This window comes from Dipodomys merriami, unplaced genomic scaffold, assembly GCF_024711535.1.
Source record: "Dipodomys merriami isolate MVZ:Mamm:240054 unplaced genomic scaffold, mDipMer1.0.p SCAF_9, whole genome shotgun sequence".
Classification (NCBI taxonomy): Eukaryota; Metazoa; Chordata; class Mammalia; order Rodentia; family Heteromyidae; genus Dipodomys; species Dipodomys merriami.
This window is the reverse complement of record NW_027206512.1, coordinates 41,451,707-41,464,011: the sequence shown is the minus strand read 5'-3', so window position 1 is coordinate 41,464,011 and position 12,305 is coordinate 41,451,707. Positions and strand designations below refer to the sequence as shown.

Genomic DNA, 12,305 nt, shown 5'->3' with positions numbered 1-12,305 from the left:
AGCCCTGGCTTGAGTTCAAGGCTCTAGTATGATCACTGCATGAGCAGGTGCTGAATATGCCAACTGTGCACCTCGCGAGATGGGCGGGCTGGCTCCTGACCTCTAGCATGTTGCTGGCAGTCCCCCAGAGGACAGCAGAGCAAGCACTGACTGAGCGACAGCAGGAGCAGATTTTCCCCAAGGTTCTCATCTTCTTTTTGCTGCAAGATGCTAATATCTATTGACCCCTATTTGGACAAATGACTTCTAGAAATACCCATTATTGTAAGTCCAGGGGGAAATTTGTTAGGTGGGGAAAAATGGGCAAATGACTCAATTTCCAAAGTTGGGATGAAGAATAGTTTTAGAAATTAGGGCAGTTTAGGAAAATTCTATCTGAAACAACCCCTTCTATATATATTCATACCAGGTGGGAAGATTAAGGTCCAGGGGCTAAACTCAGGGACTCTATCTATCTATCTATCTTTCCATCTCCTTCTTACCTTCCTTCCTACCTTCCTTCCTACCTTCCTTCCTTCCTTCCTTCCTTCCTTCCTTCCTTCCTTCCTTCCTTTCTTTTTCTTTTCTGTCTGTCTTTCTGTCTTTGCTTTCTCTAGAGCTGCTTTCTTGCCACAAGAATAGTCTAGAATAGTCCTGACATAGCAGTTATTAAGCCTTGTACTATTTGCTATCCAGCTTTTTTATGTTTGTTTGTGGTTGGTTGTAGGGCTTGAACTTATGGCCTGGGAGCTGTCCCTGAGCTTTTGTGCTCAGGGAGAGTGCTCTATCACTTTGAACCACATCTCCACTTCTGGTTTTCTGGCAGTTAATTGGAGAAAAGGGACTCACAGATTTTCCTGCCTGGGCTGGCTTTGAACCATGATCCTCAGATCTCAGCCTCCTGAGTAGCTAGGATTACAGACAACATTGCCATAAACTTATATATATCTATATCTATATCTATATATATCTGTCTGATGTCTGTCTATCAATTGCTACAGTTCATGCGCACACATCAGCAACTACATGTGGGATACTGGCATGGTATGTGAGCCACGAGTGCCTTGCTTTCTGCCTAGCTTTTTATATTACCTGTCTACGCATGCTTACTCCATCAAATACCTCTCCTTTTTGAAGGATGTTACCTGTAACCACTTCCTTCTCATAAGCCTTGACTAAAAGCCACTATAAACCCATTTCTTGACTCCCTAACTGTCACCTTGGTAACACATCTTCTGCTTTCCCCTAGAATGCTTTCTTGACTTTCTCTGCTGTGCATGCCACAGCTACTGGAAGGAAGATCAGCTGGTTTGACTCCTAGAACCCTAGCATGTCTCGAAACTCAGCATTCCTTGAACTTATGCTAAATGGGGATGGCCCAGACACATTTACAAAACTGAAGGTAATCATGGGAAACTATTATGAGTTAATGGAGAAGCAGTTGGGTCAAATGTAGTTTGCTTCCCTGTTCTACATGGAAGCATCAACAAACTGACAGGGCAGAGCAATGTTATAGGTTCTATGTACTATGTCCTTAGCAAGTCACCACTGAGGGAACACAGGAAGCAATCCACCAGGCAGATTTATATTTGACCACAGAGCATACCAGAGAGGTGGCTTATTGATTTATGCAAAGCGTTAGGCAAGCTTTTAGTGGAAAGCTGCAGAGCTGTGCATTTAAAATTGCTGATAAGCATTACCAAGAATTTGGATGTAGGGGTGGGCGATATCAATGCATATTCAAAGTTAGTAAAACTGCACAGAAAAGGAATAGATTGAATAAGGTATGATTCAAGAAGGATGTGATGGGACCCAAACGACCAGTTACTTTGAAAGGCTAATAAGTACCGGAAGCATGAGGGGGCTGCAAGGAGAATGGTGATGTTGGGGTGACGTGTGCATGCATGTATGCTTCACTTATCTTCCAGTGTAAGACTATCTCATCAGAAGGGCATAATCTGCTGTTCTGATTGAGGGGTGTGTGAATGTATATCTGTACTGGTGATGGTGTTTTTCTAGGAAGAGTCACAACTAAATCGATGCAGTGTTGAATGACAGTGGAATTTTTGTGGTACGCAAGTTTCTCGTATATTTTACTTCATTATTATTATTGTTCTCATTATCATCATCATTATCATTATAATTTGGTGGTACTGAGGTTTGAACTCTGGTGTCTTTGTGCTTGCTCAAGCAGGTGCTCTACCTCTTAAGCTAGATTCTTAGGTCTTTTTGATTTATTTATTTTCTGGCAAGGTCTTTTTTTTTTTTTTTTTTTTTTGGTGCTGGTACTAGGACTTGAACTCAGGGCCAGGTGTGGCTGACAATCTACCACTTGAACCATACTTGTACTTCTGACTTAATTCTGGTTAATTGGAGATAAGTGTCTCAGTTCTGTCTACCTGGGTTGTCTTAGAACCATGATCCTCAGAGCTCAGCTTCCTGGATTACAGGTGCAAATCACCTGCACAGAACTGTATTTTGTATGAGGCCCACCTCAGGCTGAGATTCTTCTACTTACAGCCTCCGAAGAAACTTCATTTGTTATACTTATTGAGTGAGATAGTGTTGTGAAGTTTGGTTCAGGCTGTCTTTGAACTACAATCCTCTCTGCCTCCTCAACAACTGGGATTATAGGCATGAATCCCCACATCTGGAAGATTTCTCAGGTTATATGTTAGATATTTAACTGCCCAATATTCTCTGGTGGAGCACATCAGGACAGGCTACTAGGTGGTAATACTTGCATGTAATTCCTTTAACATTCTGTGGTAGAGTTGAAACAGGAAATGAGATAAGCAGGCAGGACTGAGTAGATACTATTATGTGAACGTGAACATGGGCATTGCACAAAGCTTTAAAATTTATTCAGTGTATCCTCTTTTAAGCATACTTGTATGAAAGAAACGTTTCCAACACGGATTCAGATTTTCTTGGAAGAATATCTAGGGTTGACATTCATTAACAGTTTGTCCTTTCAAAGCCAAACATCTGCTTGGCACCCAATGGTATTCATAGAGTTCTTTTCTGTAGAAGAATGTCCGCTGAGCATTTATTAGCTTCACTTGTGCTTAATGGCTACCTTTTAAGTGCAGCATTTACTTAGTGAAATCCTTCAAACTAAAGCCATGCCCCAAAGATTCAAGAAGGAGATCTAGCTTGACTTGTATAGAGTGTATTCGCGCTGTGACAGAAATCATTCCAAGTGTCCCTACAGACCTCTGCTGGGAACCCCTTAGTAGAGCAAGGTGAAAGGTTTCGCCTGGAATGTCACTCCCAAGCTCCAGTACTTACTGAAGTCAAGTATTTCTTTCTTCAAATCCCCTATGAGGAAAATGGCCTACAAGGGGGTTAAACTTTGATTAGAGATGTCGCAAGTAGGGGGAAAAATGCTTACTTCAATTTAACTTCTGCTTTTCAGAAGACATGAGTACATAAATTATGGAGGAGAACGGTGATTACTAGACAGTCTAAAAGCTGGAGGCTCTAAGCCAATTTTCAACCAACTGTCACGGAACATAAGTTTCAAAATATGTTTAAACTAAACTGACAACTGCAGGAAAAAATGTAAAATTCTTTGAAAGGCTGGGTTATGTGAACTGATGAGGACCTCAGAAACCACACACTACTTAACACACAGCAGAACTTCACTGTAACGTTCCCACTCTTCTGAAAGACTACAAGAGGCACAGCAGCTGTGGCCCCAGATGCAGGGAGGTCCTAGCACAGAGTGGACAACAGAGAGTTCATCCGAAATCTGCAAGCGTGATGAGCTTGTGTGGTTTTTCCACTTTCTGTGGGGCTGTTCTATCACTGCCATACACTAATCTTGTCATTTTATGGGCCATGAAACCAATGCCAGAAAGATTCTATTAGATATCCCAAGTGCCAGAGAGGTAGAACTAGATCATGTACTTCCTGAATCCCCACCTAAAAATGTCATCACAACAATTATGCAAAAAAAAAACTAAGGGTCTTGGGTGATAAAGTATTGAGATCAGGAATTATTTATCTGGAACTTCAGAACAGCTCTTGATTTTATCTTTATCCATAAATCTCCTGGAGTCTAAGAGCAAGTTGCTTCCCTGAACTCTCTCTAAGGCCTTTTAGGATATCTGAAACCTCTAAATGGTGACTGTGTGCCTATGCATTTCTCTGGAGGAGGTAGTATAGAAATTTCATTTGTTCTTCAAAACTATCTGTGATCATGCTGGGCACCAGTGGCTCAAGCTTATAATCTTAGCTATGGAGAAGGCTAAGATCCAAAGATCTGGTTGCCAGGTCTGAAAAGTCTGTGAGACTATTATCTCAAACTAAGCAACAAAAAGACAAGTAGAGGTATGGCTCAAGTAGTAGAGTGGCAGCCTTGAGTGAAAAAGCTAAGGAAGAATGTCTTGGTTCTGAGTTCAAGCCACAATGGGGCATGTACACACATGTACATGCACATGCACATGTACACGTACACACCCACCCACCGTATCTGTGATCACACCAAATAAGAATCAGCAAAGTTGAGCAGGGGAAAAAGAGGAAAGTCTATGTTTATAACCAGAAACTACCTTTAATATAGGTGAGTGTCCTATTAAATGACACTGGCTATTCAGGTAAATACCTAGGACAGTAAAAACAAAAGAAGTCTATGTTTAGTCTTTTGAGGAACCTCCATACTGCTTGCCAGAGTGGTAGAACAAGTTTATTTATTTATTTTTAGAACAAGTTTATATTCCCACCAACAGTGTAGTAGCTGAGGGGCTACATCCCCACCAGCATCTGTTATTGTTAGTTTTCTTGATAATAGCCATTCTAACTGGGGTGAGGTAGAATCTCAATGTTGTTTCGATTTGTATTTATGGCCAGAGTTGTTGAACATTTCTTCATGAGTCTATTGGCCATCCTTACAACTTCTTCTGAAATGTCTCTCTTTAAGTCTTTAGCCCATTTATTGAGTTGTTCTTTCTCTGAGGGTTTGTTTTTGGGGGGGGTTAATTTTTTGAGTTCTATGTATATCTTAGATATAAAGCCCTTGATGCATAACTGATAAAAATTTTCTCTGATTCTGTGGGCTTTCTATTTAGCTTGTTAGCCATGTCCTTTGCCAAGCAGAAACTCTTCCATTTGATGCAGTCCCATTATTCAGTCTTTCTTTGATTTGTTGTGATTCTGGATCTTTACTTAGGAAGTTTCGACCTGTGCTTAGCTAGTGTTTCTTCTACCCCTTCCTTCCATAATATTTTTCATGGTATCTGTCCTTACATTGAGGTCTTAGATCCATTTTGAATTTATTTTGGTGCTGAGTGAACACAAACAGGGCCAAACTAAAGCTACCAGCACAACCATGTTCATTGCAGCATTTTAATATGGAATCAACCCAGATGACTCTCAGTGGATGAATGGATCCAGAAAATGTGATATATATACACAATGGAATTCTACTCATCCATTATAAAGCATGATATTGTACCATTTATAAGGAAACTCAAAGACTTGGAAAAATTATATTAAACGAAGTAAGCCAGACCCAAAGAAACATAGCTTGCATGGTTTCTTCATTTGTTGTAACTAAAATGTGCCTAAAAATCTACAAGTAAACACATGGGATAGTAAAAGGGAAAAAAATACACCGGAACATGATAAATTATACAGGTTTCTAGGCATTCAAACATGAAGATCAAAGGAGGATATTCTTAGGAGAGGATCACAAAGGCACAATAGCTATGTGTGTTTGATCATATAAAATAATATTTATTAAAACAAACTCCAGGAAATAAAAAATTTTTCCCCCTTTGTTGCTATTCTTGCTTTCTTTTCCTTTTTTGTCTTTTCCTCCCTATTTATCTGTCTTTGGAAGAATAAAAGGGGGACATAGAAATAGTGGGACAAGGGGTGAACAAATACAGCAGTGATATTCACTAATCACTGTATTGGGTGGGGACAGGAGGGAAAAATGGGGAGAGAGCAAAAAGAAATGTACTCTTCATCCAACTTATGTAATTGCAACCCCTCCCCTCTGTACATTACCCATATAAGAATAATAAATAAATAAAAAAACAAAGAAACAAAACGTTGTGGGCTGGGAAGGTGGCTCAGTGGTAGAGCGCTTGCCTTGCATGCATGAGGCCTTGGGTTCGATTCCTCAGCACCATATAAGCAGAAAAAAAAAGCCGGAAGTGGCACTGTGGCTCAAGTGCTAGAGTGCTAGCCTTGAGCTGAAGAGCTGAGGGATAGCACCTACGCCCAGAGTTCAGGCCCCACGACTGGACCCAAAAAATCCCCAAAAACAAAAAAAAAAAGTTGTATAATATCTGTGAACACACAGAATTTGATAGGCTGATAAAAACAGACTATAGTCTCCTTTGGAGTTTTCATCCTTCAAAAAAATATTCCAGGTATAACATACAACCTATGCTCTGTAAACCAAAACCAGGACGCAAAAGCCCTGGATAATTTTGGGGTGAGAGGATTAGTTCTGTCTCTGAATATTCCCTTCAGAGAACAGTGGTGAGTGAGAGACATAATGACTACTGACAGAAAACAACTGCTTCTTTCTATTCAGTGAGAGACTCTTGAGGGAAAAGGCTCATCTTTATAAGTATGGCAATTAGACAAATGCGTGCATATGCGTGTGTGCACACATGCGTGCGTGTGCACACGCGCACACACACACACAGAACTGACTTTTGCCCTGGATGCTGATAAAGTCAGGGAAAAAAGTGGCTGATGTAATCCTAACGATGGACAGAATACGAAAAGCCTCATTATCCACAAAGGGATAATATCCCCTTGCTTCCACTCTGGCTACAGCTAAACAGAAGCCTGTGGAGGAGGGTCTGACCCTGAGTTATCTTCATGTGCACGTAGTCTGACAAGCAGTAGATTAGAAAGGAGTTTAAACTTGAGGGAAAATTCCAGAAAGCCAGTAGGAACATAAATGGACTTGAGAAACAGTACTATATTGTACTTGGAAATAATATTCAGTATTTATCTGGAGCATCTATCTTATAATGAAGTAAAATAAAGAATTTCCTGAAACCGGAAGGCTGTAATCATCTGAGAAATGAGGAGCGACGCTTGGATTTAATCACCATGAATGATGATAGACAGGTTTGCCCACCCCCACCCCAAATCTTATCTGTGATGGGAGCATTAGCATGCCAGTTACACTTGGAGGTCAGTATGCCACATGACAAAAAGACGGTCTTGTGCCAGTAGTTTAAATACTGGGGCACCAGGCCAGGGAGGTGCACAGACAACCCCAGCAGTGGCACTGAGCTCATTGTGGGCTTAGAAACAATTCTCAAAACAGCCAGAAGCTGAACTACAGCCCTCATGGGATAAAAAAAGTGAACGAAGTTAATTAGAAGAAGAAAAAATATTGAGGAAAAGAGATTTTACTTAAAAACAAAACAGACAAACCCCTAAACTCTGCATACAAAAGTTCAAGGTCCTCAGACATGCATAAAACAGAACTGACGGGAACATGGAAGGAAGGAAGGGCTCCATACAACCTTAGAAGCTCAGTTTCTCGGAGCTGAGCTGCACATAAAATGATAGAGCCCGCTTCTTCTCCCCACTGGGGCCCCAAGCCCAAGGCCCATGTGACTCAGCATCCAAGACAGGTATTTCAGGGACAGAATTTCACAAGCACAGAACATATTTCTTCTCCCTTGATTCTGCTTTCTAGTTTTCCTCTCCCTCGGCTATTGTTTAATTTTGTGGTTCAAGTTTCTGAAGAATGGTGGGAGGTACTAAGTTAAGCAATGCTCTAAGATTGAGGCTCAGCTGCAGTGACTAGAGTATCAAAACTGGCCGCCCACATCTTTCAAACCCACTGTGATTCTGCTGAAAACAGAATGGGATATGGAGGCTAGGGGCAAGTCTTTCTCGTTTTCCTAAGTGGCCTGTGGTTGGCCACAGAAGGTCTAGCCAGTGAACCGCCTGCTTTATCTATAGTGCGCTGTCTTCTGGTCTGGGTTCTTTCTAAATAGCAGCCAACATTCCTACCACTCGGCTGCTTTGGGGCAGTTTTCTGTTGATCTTTGTGAACCCATTAGTGAAAGTGATTGAGTGGTTAGATCTGGCACAAAATTATCCCGATGGAAGAGTGTCAGAGCTGAACGTCAGTAAAGCTCTGTCAAAACATTTGCCAGGGAACAAGAAAAGTCACTGCAAAAGCGGATTTTAGAAAGCACACGAGGACACTCAAGTCACAAGGAGCCAAGATAACTTCCAATTCTTTCTTCATGATTAAGCAAAAAGCTTGGCTGATTGTTGGCTTACATTAAACATCTGTAGATCTGTAGATTATATTGGTCAAGATCATATATTGTTAATATATGATTAACATAATTGGATTCCTGGGAATAATAGGTAACTATTTGTTTATTTATTTATCAATATTGGGGTTTGAACTTGGGGTCACAGGGTGGTTTGATACTCCTGAGCCATTGCTCCATCCCTGTTTCTTACCGACTATTTTAAGGATAGGTTTCCATTTACCATGGGACGTGAAAACCTATCCTTAAAGTAATTGGTGAGAAACCCACCTACTCAGTTTCCCTGGATTCCTAGGCATATATCACCAAGTCCAGCTTCCCTCTACTGAGAGAGAGTATCAGGTACTTTTCTGTACTGTACTAGCCTAGAATCACGATCCTCTCCATTTCAGTCTCTCATGTAGGTTGTGATAACAGCCATAGCTATTGAGGGGGGGGGGGTCTCTCCAACTTTTCTGTCAAAGCTAACCTTGAGTTACAAACTTCTTAGTCTCTCACATGGCTAGGATTACAGATATAAGCCACTGGTACCTTGCTAAATGACAACAGTCAGAGTATGGAAGATTTGTAAGTCAAAGTGATACTTATATAGCAGATTTAATGACTATGGTTTAAATTATCTTTCAGGGACTATATCTGGGTGTTCAGAGACAATATCATCTACAGAATATTTAAAGAAATAAACTTACATTAAAAAGGGGTTAAGCCAGGCTCAGGCCTGTAATCCTGACTACTCAGGAGGTTGAGACCTGAGGCTCACGGTTCAAAGCCAGCCCAGGCAAGAAAGTCTGTGAGACTCTTATCTCTGATAAACTACTCAGAAAAAGCCAGAAGTGGTGCTGTGGCTCAAGTGGTAGAACACTAGTCTTGATCACAAAGAGGCTCGGGACAGATTCAGAGCTGGTTTTCAGAAGGCTTGCTAACATTTTGACTTCCAGGGAAGAGAAATCCACGTGGGAAAGTGTCTGTTACCCGCCGTCTCCTGTGCCCAGCTGGGACAATTCAGTAAGTTGATGACAAAGAGGAAAGTCCTTGGATTTCATGGGGATCACGAGGGAGGAGACTTCCTACATATACTTCACATTTTAAAAGACAATATTTTAACACTTTTGACAGGGGTGGGGAAGATGCCAAGTCCAGAAACTCAGGCAGGACTGCAGCTAAGCAGTTCAATTTTGGCAATTTTATGGTTTAGGCCTTGATCACTCAAAACAGATTTTTTAAGCAGTATCATATTAGAGACTGTATAGTCAATAAATATCCCTCAGAAAAATGTCCAGCTATTTAGGGAATGACTTCATTTACACCTCTTAATATGCCATCCATTCCAAATCAGTCTACAAAACAGAATCTTTCAGAAACCAACCAAGATGGAAATGTACATAATCTTTTTCTTTTTGGAAGGGGGTACTGGAGACCGAATCCAGAAGCTTCTGCAGGCTGAGCTACAATTTTATGATTGTAAAAATATTTTTATTGTAAAACGGAGTCTCCCTAAATTGCGCAGACTAGCCATGGACTTGTGGTTCCCTGCCTCAGTCTCCCAAGTAGCTGGGATTATAGGCTTGTATCACTATGTCTGGCTACCAATACCACTTTCTTTCCAGTCCTAGGGCTTGAAATCAGTTCCTAAACCCTGTTTCTGGGCTTTTTTTTTTTTTTTTTTTTACTCAAGGGTACTACTCTACCACTTGAGCCACAACTCCACTTCCATCTTTTTGGTGATTTAATGGAAGTAAGAATCTCATGGACTTTCCTACCTGGGCTACCTCCAAATAGTGATCCCCAGATCTCAGCCTCCTGAGTAGCTAGGATTAAGTCATGAATCACTGATGCCTGGCTATCAATAATTGTCCAGAAACTTATGAATTTAAATTATGAACAGTACTTACTAAATATGTGTGTGGACTTAAAAACTCTGCTGACAAATTCCATCTCAGGTAGTGAACGTTGGATCTTGACTGAAAGAATTAAGTTCTCTAACATTTAGAGTTCTAGATAGTATAGTAGAATTTTTAAAACTTAAGAACTTACGATCAGAAGTTTTGAGACTACCGTAGGCAAAAAGTTCTTGAGACACCATCTTAACCAATAAAAAGCTAGCCCTAGGGACATGGGCCTGCCATCCCATCTCCATGAGAAGGATAAACAAGGAGGATCAAGGTCTAGGCCCCTATGGGCAAAGAAGTGAGACCTATTAAAAAGGTAACTAAAGCAAAAATGGCTGGAAGTGTGACTCAAGTAGCAGAACATTTTAGGATCAAGTTGCTCAGGGAAAGACTTGGAAAAAATTATATTAAGTGAAGTAAAGCCAGGCCCAAAGAAACATAGGTCCCATGGTTTCCCTTATTTGCAATAACTAGTATATGTCTGTGAGAAGCAGAAAAGATCAAAAGCTATGAACATATGACCAGATAAGATGATGTTAGGCGAAATGAACCCCAAGATAGCGACACAAGTGGTTTTTTTCTTTCTTGCTATCGTTCCTAATGATTTATAATGTACCATGTGAATTTTTGTTTCTTTATATGTTCCTCCTTCACAGTATAACCCTTATTTTCACTGCATTTGATGTCGGTGCCTTGCATATTGTATATATACTTTTCTAATCTGGGGAGGGGAAAGGAAAAAACAAAATGCTTAAATAGGGATACAGGTTGACCCATTGTAACAATGAGATGCATAAGACACTGTTGAAAAACAAACTTTACAACTTTTGGGAGGGAGGGAGGAAGGAGTTGGAGAGGTGGGGAGGGAAGGGATGGTAGGGGAAAAACAAAGGAGGAGGCAACAATGCTTGATAGGAAATATACTCATTACCTTGCTCATGTAACTGTAACCCCTCTGTACAGGATTTTTACAATAAAAAAGTATTAAAAAAGAGAAATCTGACAAAGTTAAGGGGAACTTACCTGCAGCAAATGACAGCTTTGCATGAGAGAGCTAAATCCAGGAAATACTGCTGGACTCCAAAGGTTAAGGCATACTTGAGGGTCTTTCCATCAATGATGAGAGCAAAGTCGTTCTCCTTCCGAAGAGCATCCCCAAGGGTGGTACAGTGCCGGCTCAGAGTTTCCCTTGTTCCCTGAAATAGCAAACAAAGACATCCACATTTACTCCATTTTCTCTACTAAAATGCCCGCAGGATGTTTGTTAACTATACAGTTGTTTTTGGTGCTTTGTAGCTTCCAAGTTGTGTTCACAAACCTTCATTCATTTGGTTTGGCACAACAGCCTTATCAAGGGGACTCTAGTAGACGTTCTCAGAGAACTCCATGAAGTCACACGTGTGTGTGTGTGTGTGTGTGTGTGTGCAGCAGAGCTGGCACACGCTCCCCTCCCCTCGCTGACCTGGCAGTCTTTGCTTATTATTCTAACCACACAATCACCACACTGTAAAAGTGATTTCAAGTAAATTATCTTGTTAAAAAATTCCACTGTTCTAATTTATGGACTATTCAAATCGGTTTACCATGAACAAAGGCAAAAATTGGGGAATGTAATTGAAATAATTTATGGATATTCTTTCTAAAGTACTTACTCAACGCTATTGAAATTTAATTCCCAGGAACCTAGAGGAAGGAGGAAATGCAAGGTTTGTAGTCTCCTGCCATTTCATAAATTGACTTTTATAACTGTAATCATGATTTCATGATGCTATATTTCAGTTGGGAATGGTGACATGTGGCTTGATCATCTTTATTGAGCAAATAAAAGATGCCTTTCCATAGTTCACTTCCTGGGCATAGTGAAAACCTTTAGTGTCAAGGAGAGCTTTGAGAGAGAGATGTATCTGTCTCTGGCAAGAACTGTGATCCAGCTTTTCAAAGGGAAGAAGTTTCAAAATGTTGACTTTTCCTCCCCAAATACAACATTTTCTTCTTTTACCTACTTCCTATTCCCGTTCCACAGAGCCTCAACATTCTGAGGGAATACAACACTGGCTCTGCACCATGAAGAACAAGTCCTGCTCCTAGGTTTTTGTTGATTATTGTTTGTTGAAGTTATTTAATACAAGTATATGTTTATACAATAAAATATAGCAATGATAAAAAT

At 40.5% G+C, this 12,305-nt stretch overlaps 1 protein-coding gene across 9 annotated transcripts in view; it reads right to left on the bottom strand.

Moving 5' to 3' along the window:
- Atp8a1 (ATPase phospholipid transporting 8A1) overlaps positions 1 to 12,305 on the bottom strand; it is a 224,057-nt gene that overhangs the window by 62,072 nt on the left and 149,680 nt on the right. For all 9 annotated transcript variants that reach the window (XM_070012553.1, XM_070012554.1, XM_070012552.1 and 6 more), the window contains one exon: positions 11,162 to 11,334. In XM_070012553.1, the coding sequence (XP_069868654.1) occupies positions 11,162 to 11,334 (173 nt within the window). The remainder of the gene's footprint in view (positions 1 to 11,161; positions 11,335 to 12,305) is intronic.